The 12,789-nt window shown below is 42.7% G+C and overlaps 1 protein-coding gene across 1 annotated transcript; it reads right to left on the reverse strand.

Moving 5' to 3' along the window:
- Positions 1 to 6,808: 6,808 nt before the first annotated feature.
- On the reverse strand, positions 6,809 to 10,996 carry LOC115565003 (uncharacterized). The gene is made up of 4 exons (XM_089263556.1): positions 10,645 to 10,996; positions 7,649 to 7,749; positions 6,984 to 7,543; positions 6,809 to 6,930 (listed from the first exon to the last, which is right to left on the reverse strand). The coding sequence occupies exons 1-4, from the start codon at positions 10,744 to 10,746 to the stop codon at positions 6,809 to 6,811; spliced, it is 885 nt and encodes a 294-aa protein (XP_089119682.1). The 5' UTR covers positions 10,747 to 10,996.
- Positions 10,997 to 12,789: the final 1,793 nt, after the last annotated feature.

Below are 12,789 nucleotides of genomic sequence, written 5' to 3' on the forward strand. Positions count from 1 at the left end.
ATTGAAGATTGCTCAACCTAGAACTTGCTGACTTCATAGGAAACTAGCTGAATTCGAAGTACTCTAGATTAGCATAGATTTAGTATTGAATACTAAATAGAAAGATTACAATGTAAAACAGGTTCAATCATTATAATGCTTAACTATCATTATCATTGACTAAAGTTAAGGCTTATAGCTGCGTCTGGGGTAATAATAATATGTCATAATACAACTAAATTATCATTAAAAAAAAGTAATAATAATAATAAGTATAATAATAATAATAATAATAATAATAATAATAATAATAATAATAATAATAATAAATAATCAAAAATAATAATAAATATTAATAAAATAATAATCTATATATAATAATAATAAATAATAATAAAAATAATAAAAATAATAGAGAATAATTTCTACTGCAAATAGATCTCCCTTAGTCGAAAGCACTGCCTGTTTCTAGCTTAATGAAATCAGTCATTAAATCAATGAGTCGTTTGATCATCCGATAGCTTATGCCATTTCATATATTTATTTAGCTTCAAATTGAGGCCTTCAATTCTTTAGAACACTTCACTCTCACATAAAATTAGGGCTGTCAAATATTTTTAAAAATAGGTATTAATGATATTTTAAATTTTGAAAAATATCAATATGTTATATGATATGCACTTTTTGATATATTAATACTTATCGAATTTTCTTATAATCTTTTTCCCACAATAAATGTAAAATCCATTCCAAAAATCAAGAATAAGAATAAGTATTTTTTATTTAAATGAAAAATACCACTTTACTCCAGTATTCGGTACTCGGAAGCATCACAGTGCTGGTTTTTCATATGCGACGCCGTATTTAATGTGTTAGCATTTGTTTTTTCATTACTTTAAGCCACAAATTGCATTTGGCTATTCCATTATTAAAGTCAGAACTATTATTCGTATATATTATTATATACGATATATATTAAAATATACGTTATTATTATAATATACGTTTTCACCATATTCAATTTTTGTAAAAACGCAAATATATCAAAAATATCACACAAAAATTCGATATTTGTGAAAAATATATCCCTATATATATATATTCTTTGTTCAAAAATATATCGATATATTGATATTTTGGTGTATTTTCAACAATCCTACATATAACATGGCAAATTCATAATGTGTGGGATGCGAGAATGTGACTCGGTTTCTAAATCAACTTTACTGCAACGAGTGCTTGGTAGCAGCAGCAGGAGGAGCAGGAGCAGGAACAGGAGCAGGAGCAGCAGTGGCAGCTGTCGACCTTTGGCGCTTTGCCGCATTTCCGCACCTATGCAGCAATGCACAACAATAAATACAGCAATACAGAATACACACACACACACACACGCACACATACAGACACATATATCTGTTAAGCGGCTGCCCTGCGTTTTGCTCTTGCCTTTGGCTTTGCCCTTGCTTTGGCAAATGTTTTGTGAATTTTGTAGCCGCGTTTTTGAAATGCATTTGCGACATTTGACAGCTCCGACTGACCATTTATTTGATTGTGTGCATGTGCATGTGTGTGAGTGTGTGTGTGCATTCCACTGTTGCATGTTGATTTTTGGACGACGCTGCCTGCTATTCATTCACGTGGCGCCCCATCAAAACTTCTCCTCGGCTGCTGCAGAGTCGTAAATAAATTTGCATTTTTGTCAATTTTGATGGCGTCTACACGCACACACACACACTCGCGCACAGCAAAAGTATGCAAAGTTTATTCATTTACATATGTGCGTGCATGTTTATATGTTTGCACAATCGGAACATTGGCGCTGCGACAGTAAATCTGTCAGGGATCTAATGCAATTGAATTTGAGAGAGAGAGAGAGAGAGAGAGAGAGAGAGAGAGAGAGAGAGAGAGAGAGAGAGAGAGAGAGATAGAGAGAGAGAGAGAGAGAGAGAGAGAGAGAGAGAGAGAGAGAGAGAGAGAGAGAGAGAGAGAGAGTGAAAGAAAGGAATGGAGAATGAGGTATAGGTATATATATAAATGCATATGGAGAGAGAGAGAGAGAGAGAGAGAGAGTTGAAGAGGAGAAAACAAACTCAGATGAGAGAAGATAAATATGTGATAGACTGAGGTGCAAATGAGAGAAGAAGACAGCGATTAGCAAGAACGAGAGGCAAAGGAGGTAAATGGTATGAGAGTCAAAGTTCATATGTGTAAGTGATAGAGAAGTAGAGATAGGAAGCGATAGATGAAAATGATGTGAGAAAGTAGAGAGACGGCATAGAGAAAGAGGGAGAGAGAGAGGAAATAAATAAAAGAGTGAAACAGAAAAAGGAGATGGAGAAAGATGAGATAGAAGAGCGAGCGAAAAATGGAAGAGAAGAGAGCCGAAGGAAAGCAAATAGACGAAGAGGAGATTGCGAAGGAAACAAGAATGAGGGTGGGCACGAAAAGAGATCTAGAGAGAGATAAAATGAACGTGAGAGATCTGAGAGACGACATCGGGAACAAGAGGCATAGAGAAAACGGGAGAAAAGAAACAAATAAAGTTTCTTCACAATTGAAATTAACATTAAAAAAGAACGAGAAGAATTCAAGGAACATGCAAGCGGAAAAACAAAACTTGTAAAATAAAATAAGTAAAAGAAAGGGAGAGAGAGAAAAAGAGAGAGACAGGCAGAGAAAGACAGAGAGAGAGAGAGAGAGAGAGATCCAGACGAAGAGTGGGAGAGGAGAGTAGTTGCATCGCTCTCGCACCCGAGTTTTGTCCACCGTGGAGCCATCGCATCGCATCGCGGTGCTGTCAACTGCGTCTGTTCCATATGCTGCATTCCATGTACCTACCTCTCACTTAGTCGCGTCCTCTCACTCTCCCCCACTCCCTCTCTCTCTCTCTCGCTCTGCTTGCAATGCCATCAAATGCGGTTATCGGCAGCTGCGCCTCTGTCGAAATGTGGAATCAACTGAAAAACGGGAAACAGAGGCTGTTGGGCTTTTGGCATGAGTGGAGGGGGCCACTGGCTGGAGGGGGTCTAGGTGCTGTCTGTAAATGTTGTCGTTGCTGTTGTTGTTGTTGTTGCTGTTGTTGTTGTTGTTGCAATAGTTGCATAGTTGCTGACTGCGTTTTCGGTCATCATTTTCGTTGACATTTTTGCGGCTGTGAATTTTGCATTGTTGCTGTTGCTGTTGTTGTTGCTGTTAGCCCTAAACACTATTATCGCTGCGGCTAGAGTGTGTGTGTGCGTGTTTGTGTGTGTGTGTCTGTGTTGGTATGTGTGTACTGTGTATTCATGTGGTCATCTTTCTCTTTATTGTTGCTACCAAAAATTAATTTGCATAATGATACACACACACGCACGCTCAAATAAAAACGCTCAAATACACACACACACACACACACACGCACACTCTCATCACACACATTCAACATTTGCAAAGCATTTGCTGGGCCGCGGGGGCGCGCATTGTTGGCATATTTGAGCGACTGCCGACGAACAGCAACAATTGCACGGCAATTGCATTTGTAATCAAATTAAAGTAAATACTAGAAAAAAAAAAAGAAATAAAATTAAACAATTCGAAAATGATTAAATTAATTAATGATTAACTGCTTGCGATATTATTTTAATTGAAACTAAAAAAATCATTCAAATATTTTAATCAATATAGCAACAGTTGATGATGATGATGATAATGACGAATCATAGACTGAATAGCTCTGGAGAAGCGAAGACTAAAATTTCCATGTAAATACAGATGATGATCCACCATGTAGTTCCCAACTGATTATAGCTTAGCCAGAGTAGCTGAAAGGGAAGCTGAAATCTGCAGATGATAAAGACAAATTGGTCTTGAAATATTTTCATATATAATAATAATAATAATAATAATAATAATGACGATATTTGATTAATGTTTATTTATTTATTAGAGAATACAATTAAGACTAGCTAAGAATTAAGCTCTGGCTTCATTCTCTGATTTAATATGATTATTTGTATTATATGGAACAAATTGAAATTGAGGACTTGACAATAATCAACAAGACCTGTAAAACTGACCAAGCTAAATACAAAAAGTTAAAATTTAAAACAGTTAACAAAGTACAAATTGAAATTATCACTGATATTTGAGCTTAATATTATAATCAGTATCAGTAAAAATATTAATTATATTGGTAGATCTAGATTTTCTACCCTTTGAACTGATCTCATACAGAGTGAATTATATTAAATTTTCCATTCCCTTCTCTTTCGACTTCACATTTCCTTTCCTCTAGATCTTCTAGCCCCTGCACTAATCTCGTATAGACTTGATTAAATTAAATCTTCCATTCTCTCCTCTTTCGACTTCTTATTTTTTTTCTCGATCTTCTGACCCTTGAACTTCTCTCATATAGACTGAAACATAGTCAATGTTCCATTCTTCTTTCTTTTGATTTTTTAATTACTATTTTATTTATATCTTCTTCACTGCTCCCCATATCATATTATCTGCGTTATGCAACATATGTCTATCAAAAGTTAAAAATCTGAGATAGTTCAATCTAATTTTGCTTTCAATAAAGAAGTAACGTCATCTAACTTTCTGGATATACTTTTTTTATTTAACATAATTTGCTTAAATAATCTTTAATGACTCCAAAATACTTGAAGTTTCTTGCATCTTTATTGATTTTGGTGGTGGGTTTTGCATGGCTCATCCAGTTTTATTTCAGCGCTGATTTTACTCCATTTTTCGTTTCTTTTCGGGTAATTTTTTGTTTCTGTTAGACTAACAAATTTTATGATAGTTGCAACACAATTTGCCAAGTTATTTCAATTAAAATGGGGCCACTGCCGACACAGGGAGGGGCGTTAACCAGCAGAAGTGGAGGCGTTGCTGGTAGCTGCTGCTGGGCGTGGCAGCTGAACAAGTGCAGTAAAATTTTCATAAAATTTTTCATAAGTTTTCGTTTCGGTTGCGCTTGAGAATGTTGTAAATATTTTTGCAGCATGGCTCTCTATGTGGTCATTGTAGCAGCACAATATTCCAGCAAACACAAACACGTACACACACACACACACACTTACCCAAATATATATGCATAAATATATATATGTTTATATATATATCATGTGGCAAGAGAATTTCTTGCTGCCCTTTTCGTTCGCCTCGCTCGCATTTTGCTTTGGCTCAAGCATAATTATTTGTAATGCGGTCTGCAAATATTTTCCAGAAAACAGAGGAATCCCAACAATAGATCTGGCGTTCAACTAACCCTAACCCCAAGCCACACCCATGTATGCCACCATCCAGTGGAAGGCAATCCTCGATTTGGCAATTCCACAAGAATCTGTTCGGTTGTGAATATTCTTAGTTTTTCTCTGGGTTATTTTACTTTCGCTTGAATTCTTTATACGAAATCGATTGGAATTTAACTAATTTGCTTAAGGCCTTGAAACTTAAGACGATTTCTATGAAACTAAATCTGATAATTTCTCACATATATATATAATGTGATTATTGAAGAAGAAACTTTTGGTTAAGTGAAATACGAATTATGTGATTTATAATAAATTCGGGATGTATTTCTGCTTAAATTAATTTTATGCCTAATTATACAGAAGTATTTTTAAGAAATCTTAAGAAGCATGCATATAAAAATACATGCCTCGTATGGCTTAAATAAAGTTCTTAACTTTTAACATTAAATAATTATTTCCGTGCGCCTTAAACTATGCAACAAAATTTATGTCACTGGAAAGAAAACAGAAATTGCATATTTGTAGATCTAATTTACGGACATGTACATACATACATATATATGAATTTATTATTCTATATAAATCTTTCATAAATACAGACTAAAAATTTACATCTTTTTATTATTATTTATTTAATTAGTAAATTCATTTTGTGTGTGTAAATAAATATGTATATCACAGCTTGTTTACTCTCTAGTTTAAAATCAATTTATATAAAAACAAAAAATGAATAAATTTTATCAAATAAAAAATTGAATTGAAAAAAAAACTCTATTAAATGTCTAGAAAAAAAAAATAATTTAAATACATGTTTAAAAATACAACTTTTTTGAAACTTAATTAATTAATTAATTTTTTAGGTACAATTTACAAATCGTCAAATTCTAAAAAAATATATAAAAAAAAATAAAATTACAAATTACATAGTCTTGTATAATTTCTAGAAATTATAACAAATATTATTAAATTTATTTAAAGCTTAAAAATATTTTAAAAATAAATAAAATCATGAAAAATCATGAATTAAAATATCGCAAAATTGAAAAAAATAATAATAATAAATATTTTTTTTAACAGCTAGTGGAAAGTTGTAAAGCTACCGTTAATTATCATAGGACTTTAGGCTAAGCCTAAAGCTGATTCCACATCACAATTTTTTTTATATATACACAGATATATAGTCTTTGTTTTGATTTGATTTTGATATCTGTTTTACATCATCAATAATAATATAAACATATATATATTTTTTGGCAGCTAGTGGAAAGTTGTAAAAGTACCGTTATCATAAGATTTTAAGCTAAGCCTGAAGGTGATTCCACATCACAATTTTTATATACATAGATATATATATACATAGATATATATACATAGATATATAGTTTTTGTATTTTTGATTTGATTTTGATATATGTTTTACATCATCAATAATAATATATATATATATATTTTTTTAGCAGCTAGTGGAAAGTTGTAAAGCTACCGTGAATTATCATAAGATTTTAGGCTAAGCCTGAAGGTGATTTTTTGTTTTGATTTGATGTTGATATCTGTTTTGCACAGTTTTGATATCAGTTTGTGTTTCTTGTCTATGTCTTCTTCTTCTTGATACAGCGCTCACGATATTCGTCTAGGGAAATCTTCTTCTTTCGGGGATTTGGAATCGTCGTCTCGCACGGCTTGCTCGGGGTGTCAGTGGCGTCGGCAGGAGCTGTAACTGTGTCAGCAGTGAGTGGGATTGATTGGCTGATTGGGTCTACTCACCTGTCGACGTCGTGGGCAGATAGCGTCTGTAGCACTCCATGGGCTCCACCAGGTACTTGATGTGCTGCGTGGTGCTCGGCGGTGTGGCAGTGGCGGTGCTGGCAGCTGCAAGTGCGGGCAGTTTGCTCTCGATAAAGCACTCCTGCTTGTGCGTGGGCTTAACATCGCGCAGCTTCTGCTGCACGCGGAGATTGGCGTTGACCAGGGCCTGATGCTTCTGTTCGACGAGCCACTTGTTGGGCAGCTCGAAGTGGCAGCTCTGCCAAATGTAACGCCATTCGAGCAGCTCGCTCCGCTCGTAGTACGCGTTGGCTAGCTGCGTTAGCGGATAGATGCGCGGATTGCTGCCAGTGCGCAAGACCAATGTGGGCTCGCTGCTCGGCTGGGACTTGACGACGCTCTCGATCTGAGCCACACGATGGCCGTGCTCCAAGCGAACGCGCACGAAGCAGCCCCTGACCAGCCACTGGAAGTCCGGCAGCTCCGACAGCAGCTGCAGAGTGCGCCGCGGCAGAAACAGTTTGCGCAGATTGCTCGGATCGTCCAGGAAGGTGCTGAAGCTGCAATTCTCGACCAGCTGAGGCGGTGCTATCCATCTAGCATGCACCATCGCCAGCTGTGGCATCGTATTTTCCGAATGTGGCTGCTTTAGTTGCTCGGAGTGCTGCTCATTCTGCTGCAGGTGATGTTGCTGTTGCTGTTGCTGTTGCTGTTGCTGTTGCTGTTGCTGCTGTTGCTGTTGCTGTTGCTGCAGCTGTTCACGCAGCTGTTGCTCCTGCTCCCGCAGCTGCTGCTCCTGCTGCTGCTCCTGCTCCCGCAGCTGCTGCTTCTGCCTCTGTCGGTGCTGTTCCTGCTTCCTTCGCTGCTGCTCCTCTTCCCGCAGCTGTTGCTCCTGCTGTCGCTGCTGCTCTAGCAGTTGCTGCTCACGGTCCTGCTGCTCCCGCTTCTGCTGTTGTTCGCGTAGCTGCTGTTCTTGTTGCTGTCGCCGTTGCTCACGCAGCTGCTGCTCCTGTTGTTGTCGCTGCTGCTCCTGCTGGAGCTGCTGCTCACGCAGCTGCTGTTCTTGCTGCTGTCGCTGCTGCTCACGCAGCTGCTGCTCCTGCTGCTGACGTTGTTGCTCCCGGAGCTGTCGCTGCTGCTCCTGCTGCTGGCGCCGTTGCTCCCGCAGCTGTAGCTCTTGCTGCTGACGCTGCTGCTCCTGCTGCTGTTCTTGCTCCCGAAGCTGCTGCTCCTGTTTCTTTCGCTGCTGCTTCTGCTGTCGCTGCTGCTTCTGCTGCTGTCGCTGCTGCTCCCGCTGCAGCTCCTGCTCCCGCACCTGCTGCTCCTGCTGCTGCTGTCGCTGCTGCTCCTGCTGCTGCTTCTGTTGCTCCCGCTCCTGCTTCTCCCGCTCCTGCTTCTCCCGCTTCTGCTGCTGGCGCTGTTGTTTCCGCAGCAGCTGCTGTCGCTGTCGCTGCTGCTGTTTCTGCTGCTGCTCCTGCTCTCGCAGCTTCAGCAGCTGCTCCTGACGCTGCTGCTCATGCAGCTGTTCCTGCTCCAGCAGCTGCTCCTCCTTTTGCTGTCGCTGCTGCTCAAGCAACTGCTGCTCCTGCTGCTGGCGCTGCTGCTCACGCAGCTGCTGCTCCTGCTGCTGACGATGTTGCTGTCGGAGCTGTCGCTGCTGCTCACGCAACTGTTGCTCCTGCTGCTGTCGGTGCTGCTCCTGCTGCTGGCGCCGTTGCTTCCGCAGCTGCTGTTCTTGTTGCTGTCGCTGCTGCTCCTGCTGGAGCTGCTGCTCACGCAGCTGCTGTTCTTGCTGGAGCTGCTGCTCACGCAGCTGCTGTTCTTGCTGCTGTCGCTGCTGCTCACGCAGCTGCTGCTCCTGCTGCTGACGTTGTTGCTCCCGGAGCTGTCGCTGCTGCTCCTGCTGCTGGCGCCGTTGCTCCCGCAGCTGCTGTTCTTGCTGGAGCTGCTGCTCACGCAGCTGCTGTTCTTGCTGCTGTCGCCGGTGCTCACGCAGCTGCTGCTCCTGTTGTTGTCGCTGCTGCTCCTGCTGGAGCTGCTGCTCACGCAGCTGCTGTTCTTGCTGCTGCCGCTGCTGCTCACGCAGCTGCTGCTGGCGCTGCTGCTCACGCAGCTGCTGTTCTTGCTGCTGTTCTTGCTGCTGGCGCCGTTGCTCCTGCTGCTGGCACTGCTGCTGGCGCTGCTGCTCACGCAGCTGCTGCTCCTGTTGTTGTCGCTGCTGCTCCTGCTGGAGCTGCTGCTCACGCAGCTGCTGTTCTTGCTGCTGTCGCTGCTGCTCACGCAGCTGCAGCTCCTGCTGCTGACGCTGTTGCTCCCGGAGCTGTCGCTGCTGTTCACGCAGCTGTTGCTCCTGTTGCTGGCGCCGTTGCTCCTGCTGCTGCTGTTCTTGTTGCTGTCGTCGTTGCTCACGCAGCTGCTGCTCCTGCTGCTGGCGCCGTTGCTCCCGCAGCTGCTGTTCTTGTTGCTGTCGTCGTTGCTCACGCAGTTGCTGCTCCTGCTGTTGTCGCTGCTGCTCCTGCTGCTGGCGCTGCTGCTCCTGCTGCTGGCGCTGCTGCTCCTGTCGCTGCTGCTCCTGCTGCTGGCGCCGTTGCTCACGCAGCTGATGTTCCTGCTCCTGGTGCCCTTGCTCACGCAGCTGATGCTCCTGCTCCCGCTGCTGTTGCTGTTGCTCCTGCTGCTGTTGTTGCTGCTTCTGCTGCTGTCGCTGATGACGCTGCTGCTGTCGCTGCTGCTTCTGCTGTTGTCGCTGCTGCTCCTGCTCCCGCTGCAGTGTCTGCTGTAGATGCAGCTGCAGCTGCTGCTCCTGCTCCCGTTGTAGTTGCTGCTGTAGCTCCCGCAGCTGCTGCTCCTGCTCCCGCTGAAGTGTCTGCTGTAGATGCAGCTGCAGCTGCTGTTCCTGCTCCCGCTGCAGTTTCTGCTGTAGCTGCAATTGCAGCTGCTGCTCCTGCTCCCGCAGCTGCAGCTCCTGTTGCTGATCCTGCTGTAACTGCTGTCGCTGCAGCAGCTGCTGCTGCTCCTGCTCCCGCTGCAACTGCTGCTCCTGCTCCCACTGCAGCTGCTGCTGCAGATCCCGCAGCTGCTGCTCCTGCTGCTGTCGCTGCTGCTCCCGCAGTTGTTGCTCCTGTTGCTGTCGCTGTTGCACCTGCTCCCACTGCAGCTTCTGCTGTTGCTGCAGCTGCTCAAGGTCCCGCAGCTGCTGCTCCTGGTCCCACTGCAGCTGCTGCAGTAGTTGCTGTTGCTGTAGCAACTGCTGTCGTTCCTCCTCCTGCTGCAACTTCTGCTGTTTCTGCAGCAGTTGTTGCTCGTGCTCCTGTTGCTGCTGTTGCTCCCGCTGCTGCTGCTCCTGTTGCTCCTGCAACTGCTGCTGTAGCTGCGTTTGCTGCAGCTGCTCCAGTTCCCGTAGCTGCCGCTCCTGCTTCTGTCGCTGCTCCTGCTCCCTCTGCAGCTGCAGCAGCAGTTGCTGTTGCTGCAGCAACTGCTGTTGCTGCTTCTCACGCTGCAACTGCTGTTGTTTCTGTACCAGTTGTTGCCTCAGCACCTGTTGCTGCTTTTGCTTCCGCTGCTGCTCCAGCTGCTGCTGCTGCTGGTCCCGCTGTAACTGCTCCTGTATCTGGCGTTGCTGCAGCTGCTGCTCCTGCTCGTGCTGGACTTGCTGCTGTTGCTCTAGCTTCCGCTGCAGCTCCTGCTGCTCCTGCTGCAGCTGCTCTTCCTGCCACTTGTTGCACAAGCGTTTGCGCCACTTGTAGTCCACGCTTTTCGCCATTTTCCACTGAGCTCCACAATGATCCACACACTCGTAGCCGACGACTTGTTCGCTGCACAGCTATCTGATCTCTGAATGGCCTATCGCGCCTCAAGCTCGAGCTGGAGCTAGATAATTTGAGCAACTTAGTCCCCTTCTCTCTCACTCCCGCTATCTCTCTCTGTCTTTCCCGCTGTGTCGCTCTCAGAGCCAACTTCAAATTGCAATGATTGTTATTGATTATTTTTATTATTTATTTTATATTATTTTTGTTATTATCGGGCGCCAAGCTCTTGGCTCTGCTGAATTCGCGTGCATATAGAGTTCGCTGTACACAAATTATATCTGTTCTAGATATACGCACGGCAACAGCATTCACTTTACGTAAATATTTATCGCAACTCTGAAATACATGCAAATATCCTGGGTTTTCAATGGTCGTTGCAGCTCCAAGCTCTTAGCCTAAAACAGATATAAAAAAAAGGTGGATTAGTAGTAGAGAATAGATTATTAATAATATGTATATATGGGCTCATAAATCGAGCTAATTTATAGGAGTGCAAGGCAGGAGAGGGAGCTGAGGTAGATGAAGATGAGAGCTGAGGGAGAGAGCTTATAGAGACATAATGCTTGAAGAGGACAGTGAAGGAGCACATGAAGAATGATGATGGATGCGCAGTTCCTTTATTAACTATCTGCCCTCATTATAAGCCTAAGATCCTTCGAACCATTCGTTCTTCCAGCTCACCACCTTTAAGAGTCATCAAATCGATTATTCATACTTTACAGCAATCGTTAATCGAGTATTATTACCATGAAGTGAACAATTGATGAATATAAATCGAGTGTCCCAGGGAAAATCCGCTTAAAATATGAATTATTAAAAATATATAATAGGTATCTTCTAGTCGGGTTTGCTCGTTTGTAGGCTGCTTTCCTTGAGCAAGTGTATGTGTGGGTATTTATGTGAATAAAACTGTCACGAATTCGTGTCGGTTTTCTCTCTCTCTCTCTGTGTATGTGTGTGTGGGTGTATGTGTGGGTGTGTGTGGGTGTGTGTGAGTAATAGAAATAAAGTCAGCGGAAATGCAATTTTTGGGCTGTGAAAGAGTAAGAGAGAGGAGAAGGAGTAGAAGGCAGAGAAGAAGAAACTGAAATTAAGAAGGTCTACGTTCTGTTGCTTAGGAATTGTGCGTGTCAAAGTCAGAGAAAAAGTGAATAAGCACAACTATGAAATACCCTATGGAGTAACTGCAGTTTAAGACTAAAAAAAAAAGAAAAAATAAAATAATATAAATACTTTTCAATTTATACCATTTTATCAACTTCTTATTTTTCATCGTTGCACTCCTCTACTTTTCTCATCTCTGCCCTTATAATAATCACTTTCCATATGATTCTCTTCCTCATTTACTTATCTTAAGGTCTATTCTGATATATCTGCCTGATTACAGGATATGCTGAGCAGGGAAGAAAGATAAACTCCTTGGGGTTGCAGGCAGAAGACGACGCTGCTCCACATAGACCATAGGCATCGGCTAGGAGGACGAGGAGCACGCACATATGTTGCTGACATCGGCAAGTGTGTGTGTGCGTGTGTGTGAGTGTGTATAGCTTTTGAGGTTTTAGTTTTTGGCAACGCATTCAGCCAAGTCAGAGGCGGATAGACAGAGAGCAGCGCGCTGGGAGGGGAGGGGAGGGGCGCGTTGGAAGGCAGCTGCAATGCCGACGTCTGCCGCAAAACATAGTAAAACGCGCGCATATTTATAACGAAATGCTCAATTTAAATTCCCATCAATCTTGGTAGAATGCCACACACACACACATATGTATATATACACACAAACACACATACGCAACTATAGAGCTATGGAAGGGTTTGGTATTGTCTGCTGTGCGGGCAGAGCTATGCATTCAACCAATTGTAGTTGGCACACACACACTCGAACATATCAAACGGAGGCGTGGCAAGGGCTTTAAAAGGCATCTCTGCTCTTGTTAAATCGTATGCAATTGGAGCAGAACAGAATGAAAATATCTATAAAATCGGAATATATGTAAAAT

This window comes from Drosophila navojoa, chromosome X (assembly GCF_054131105.1).
Source record: "Drosophila navojoa isolate 15081-1374.11 chromosome X, UAZ_NAV_1.0, whole genome shotgun sequence".
In the NCBI taxonomy this organism is placed as follows: domain Eukaryota; kingdom Metazoa; phylum Arthropoda; class Insecta; order Diptera; family Drosophilidae; genus Drosophila; species Drosophila navojoa.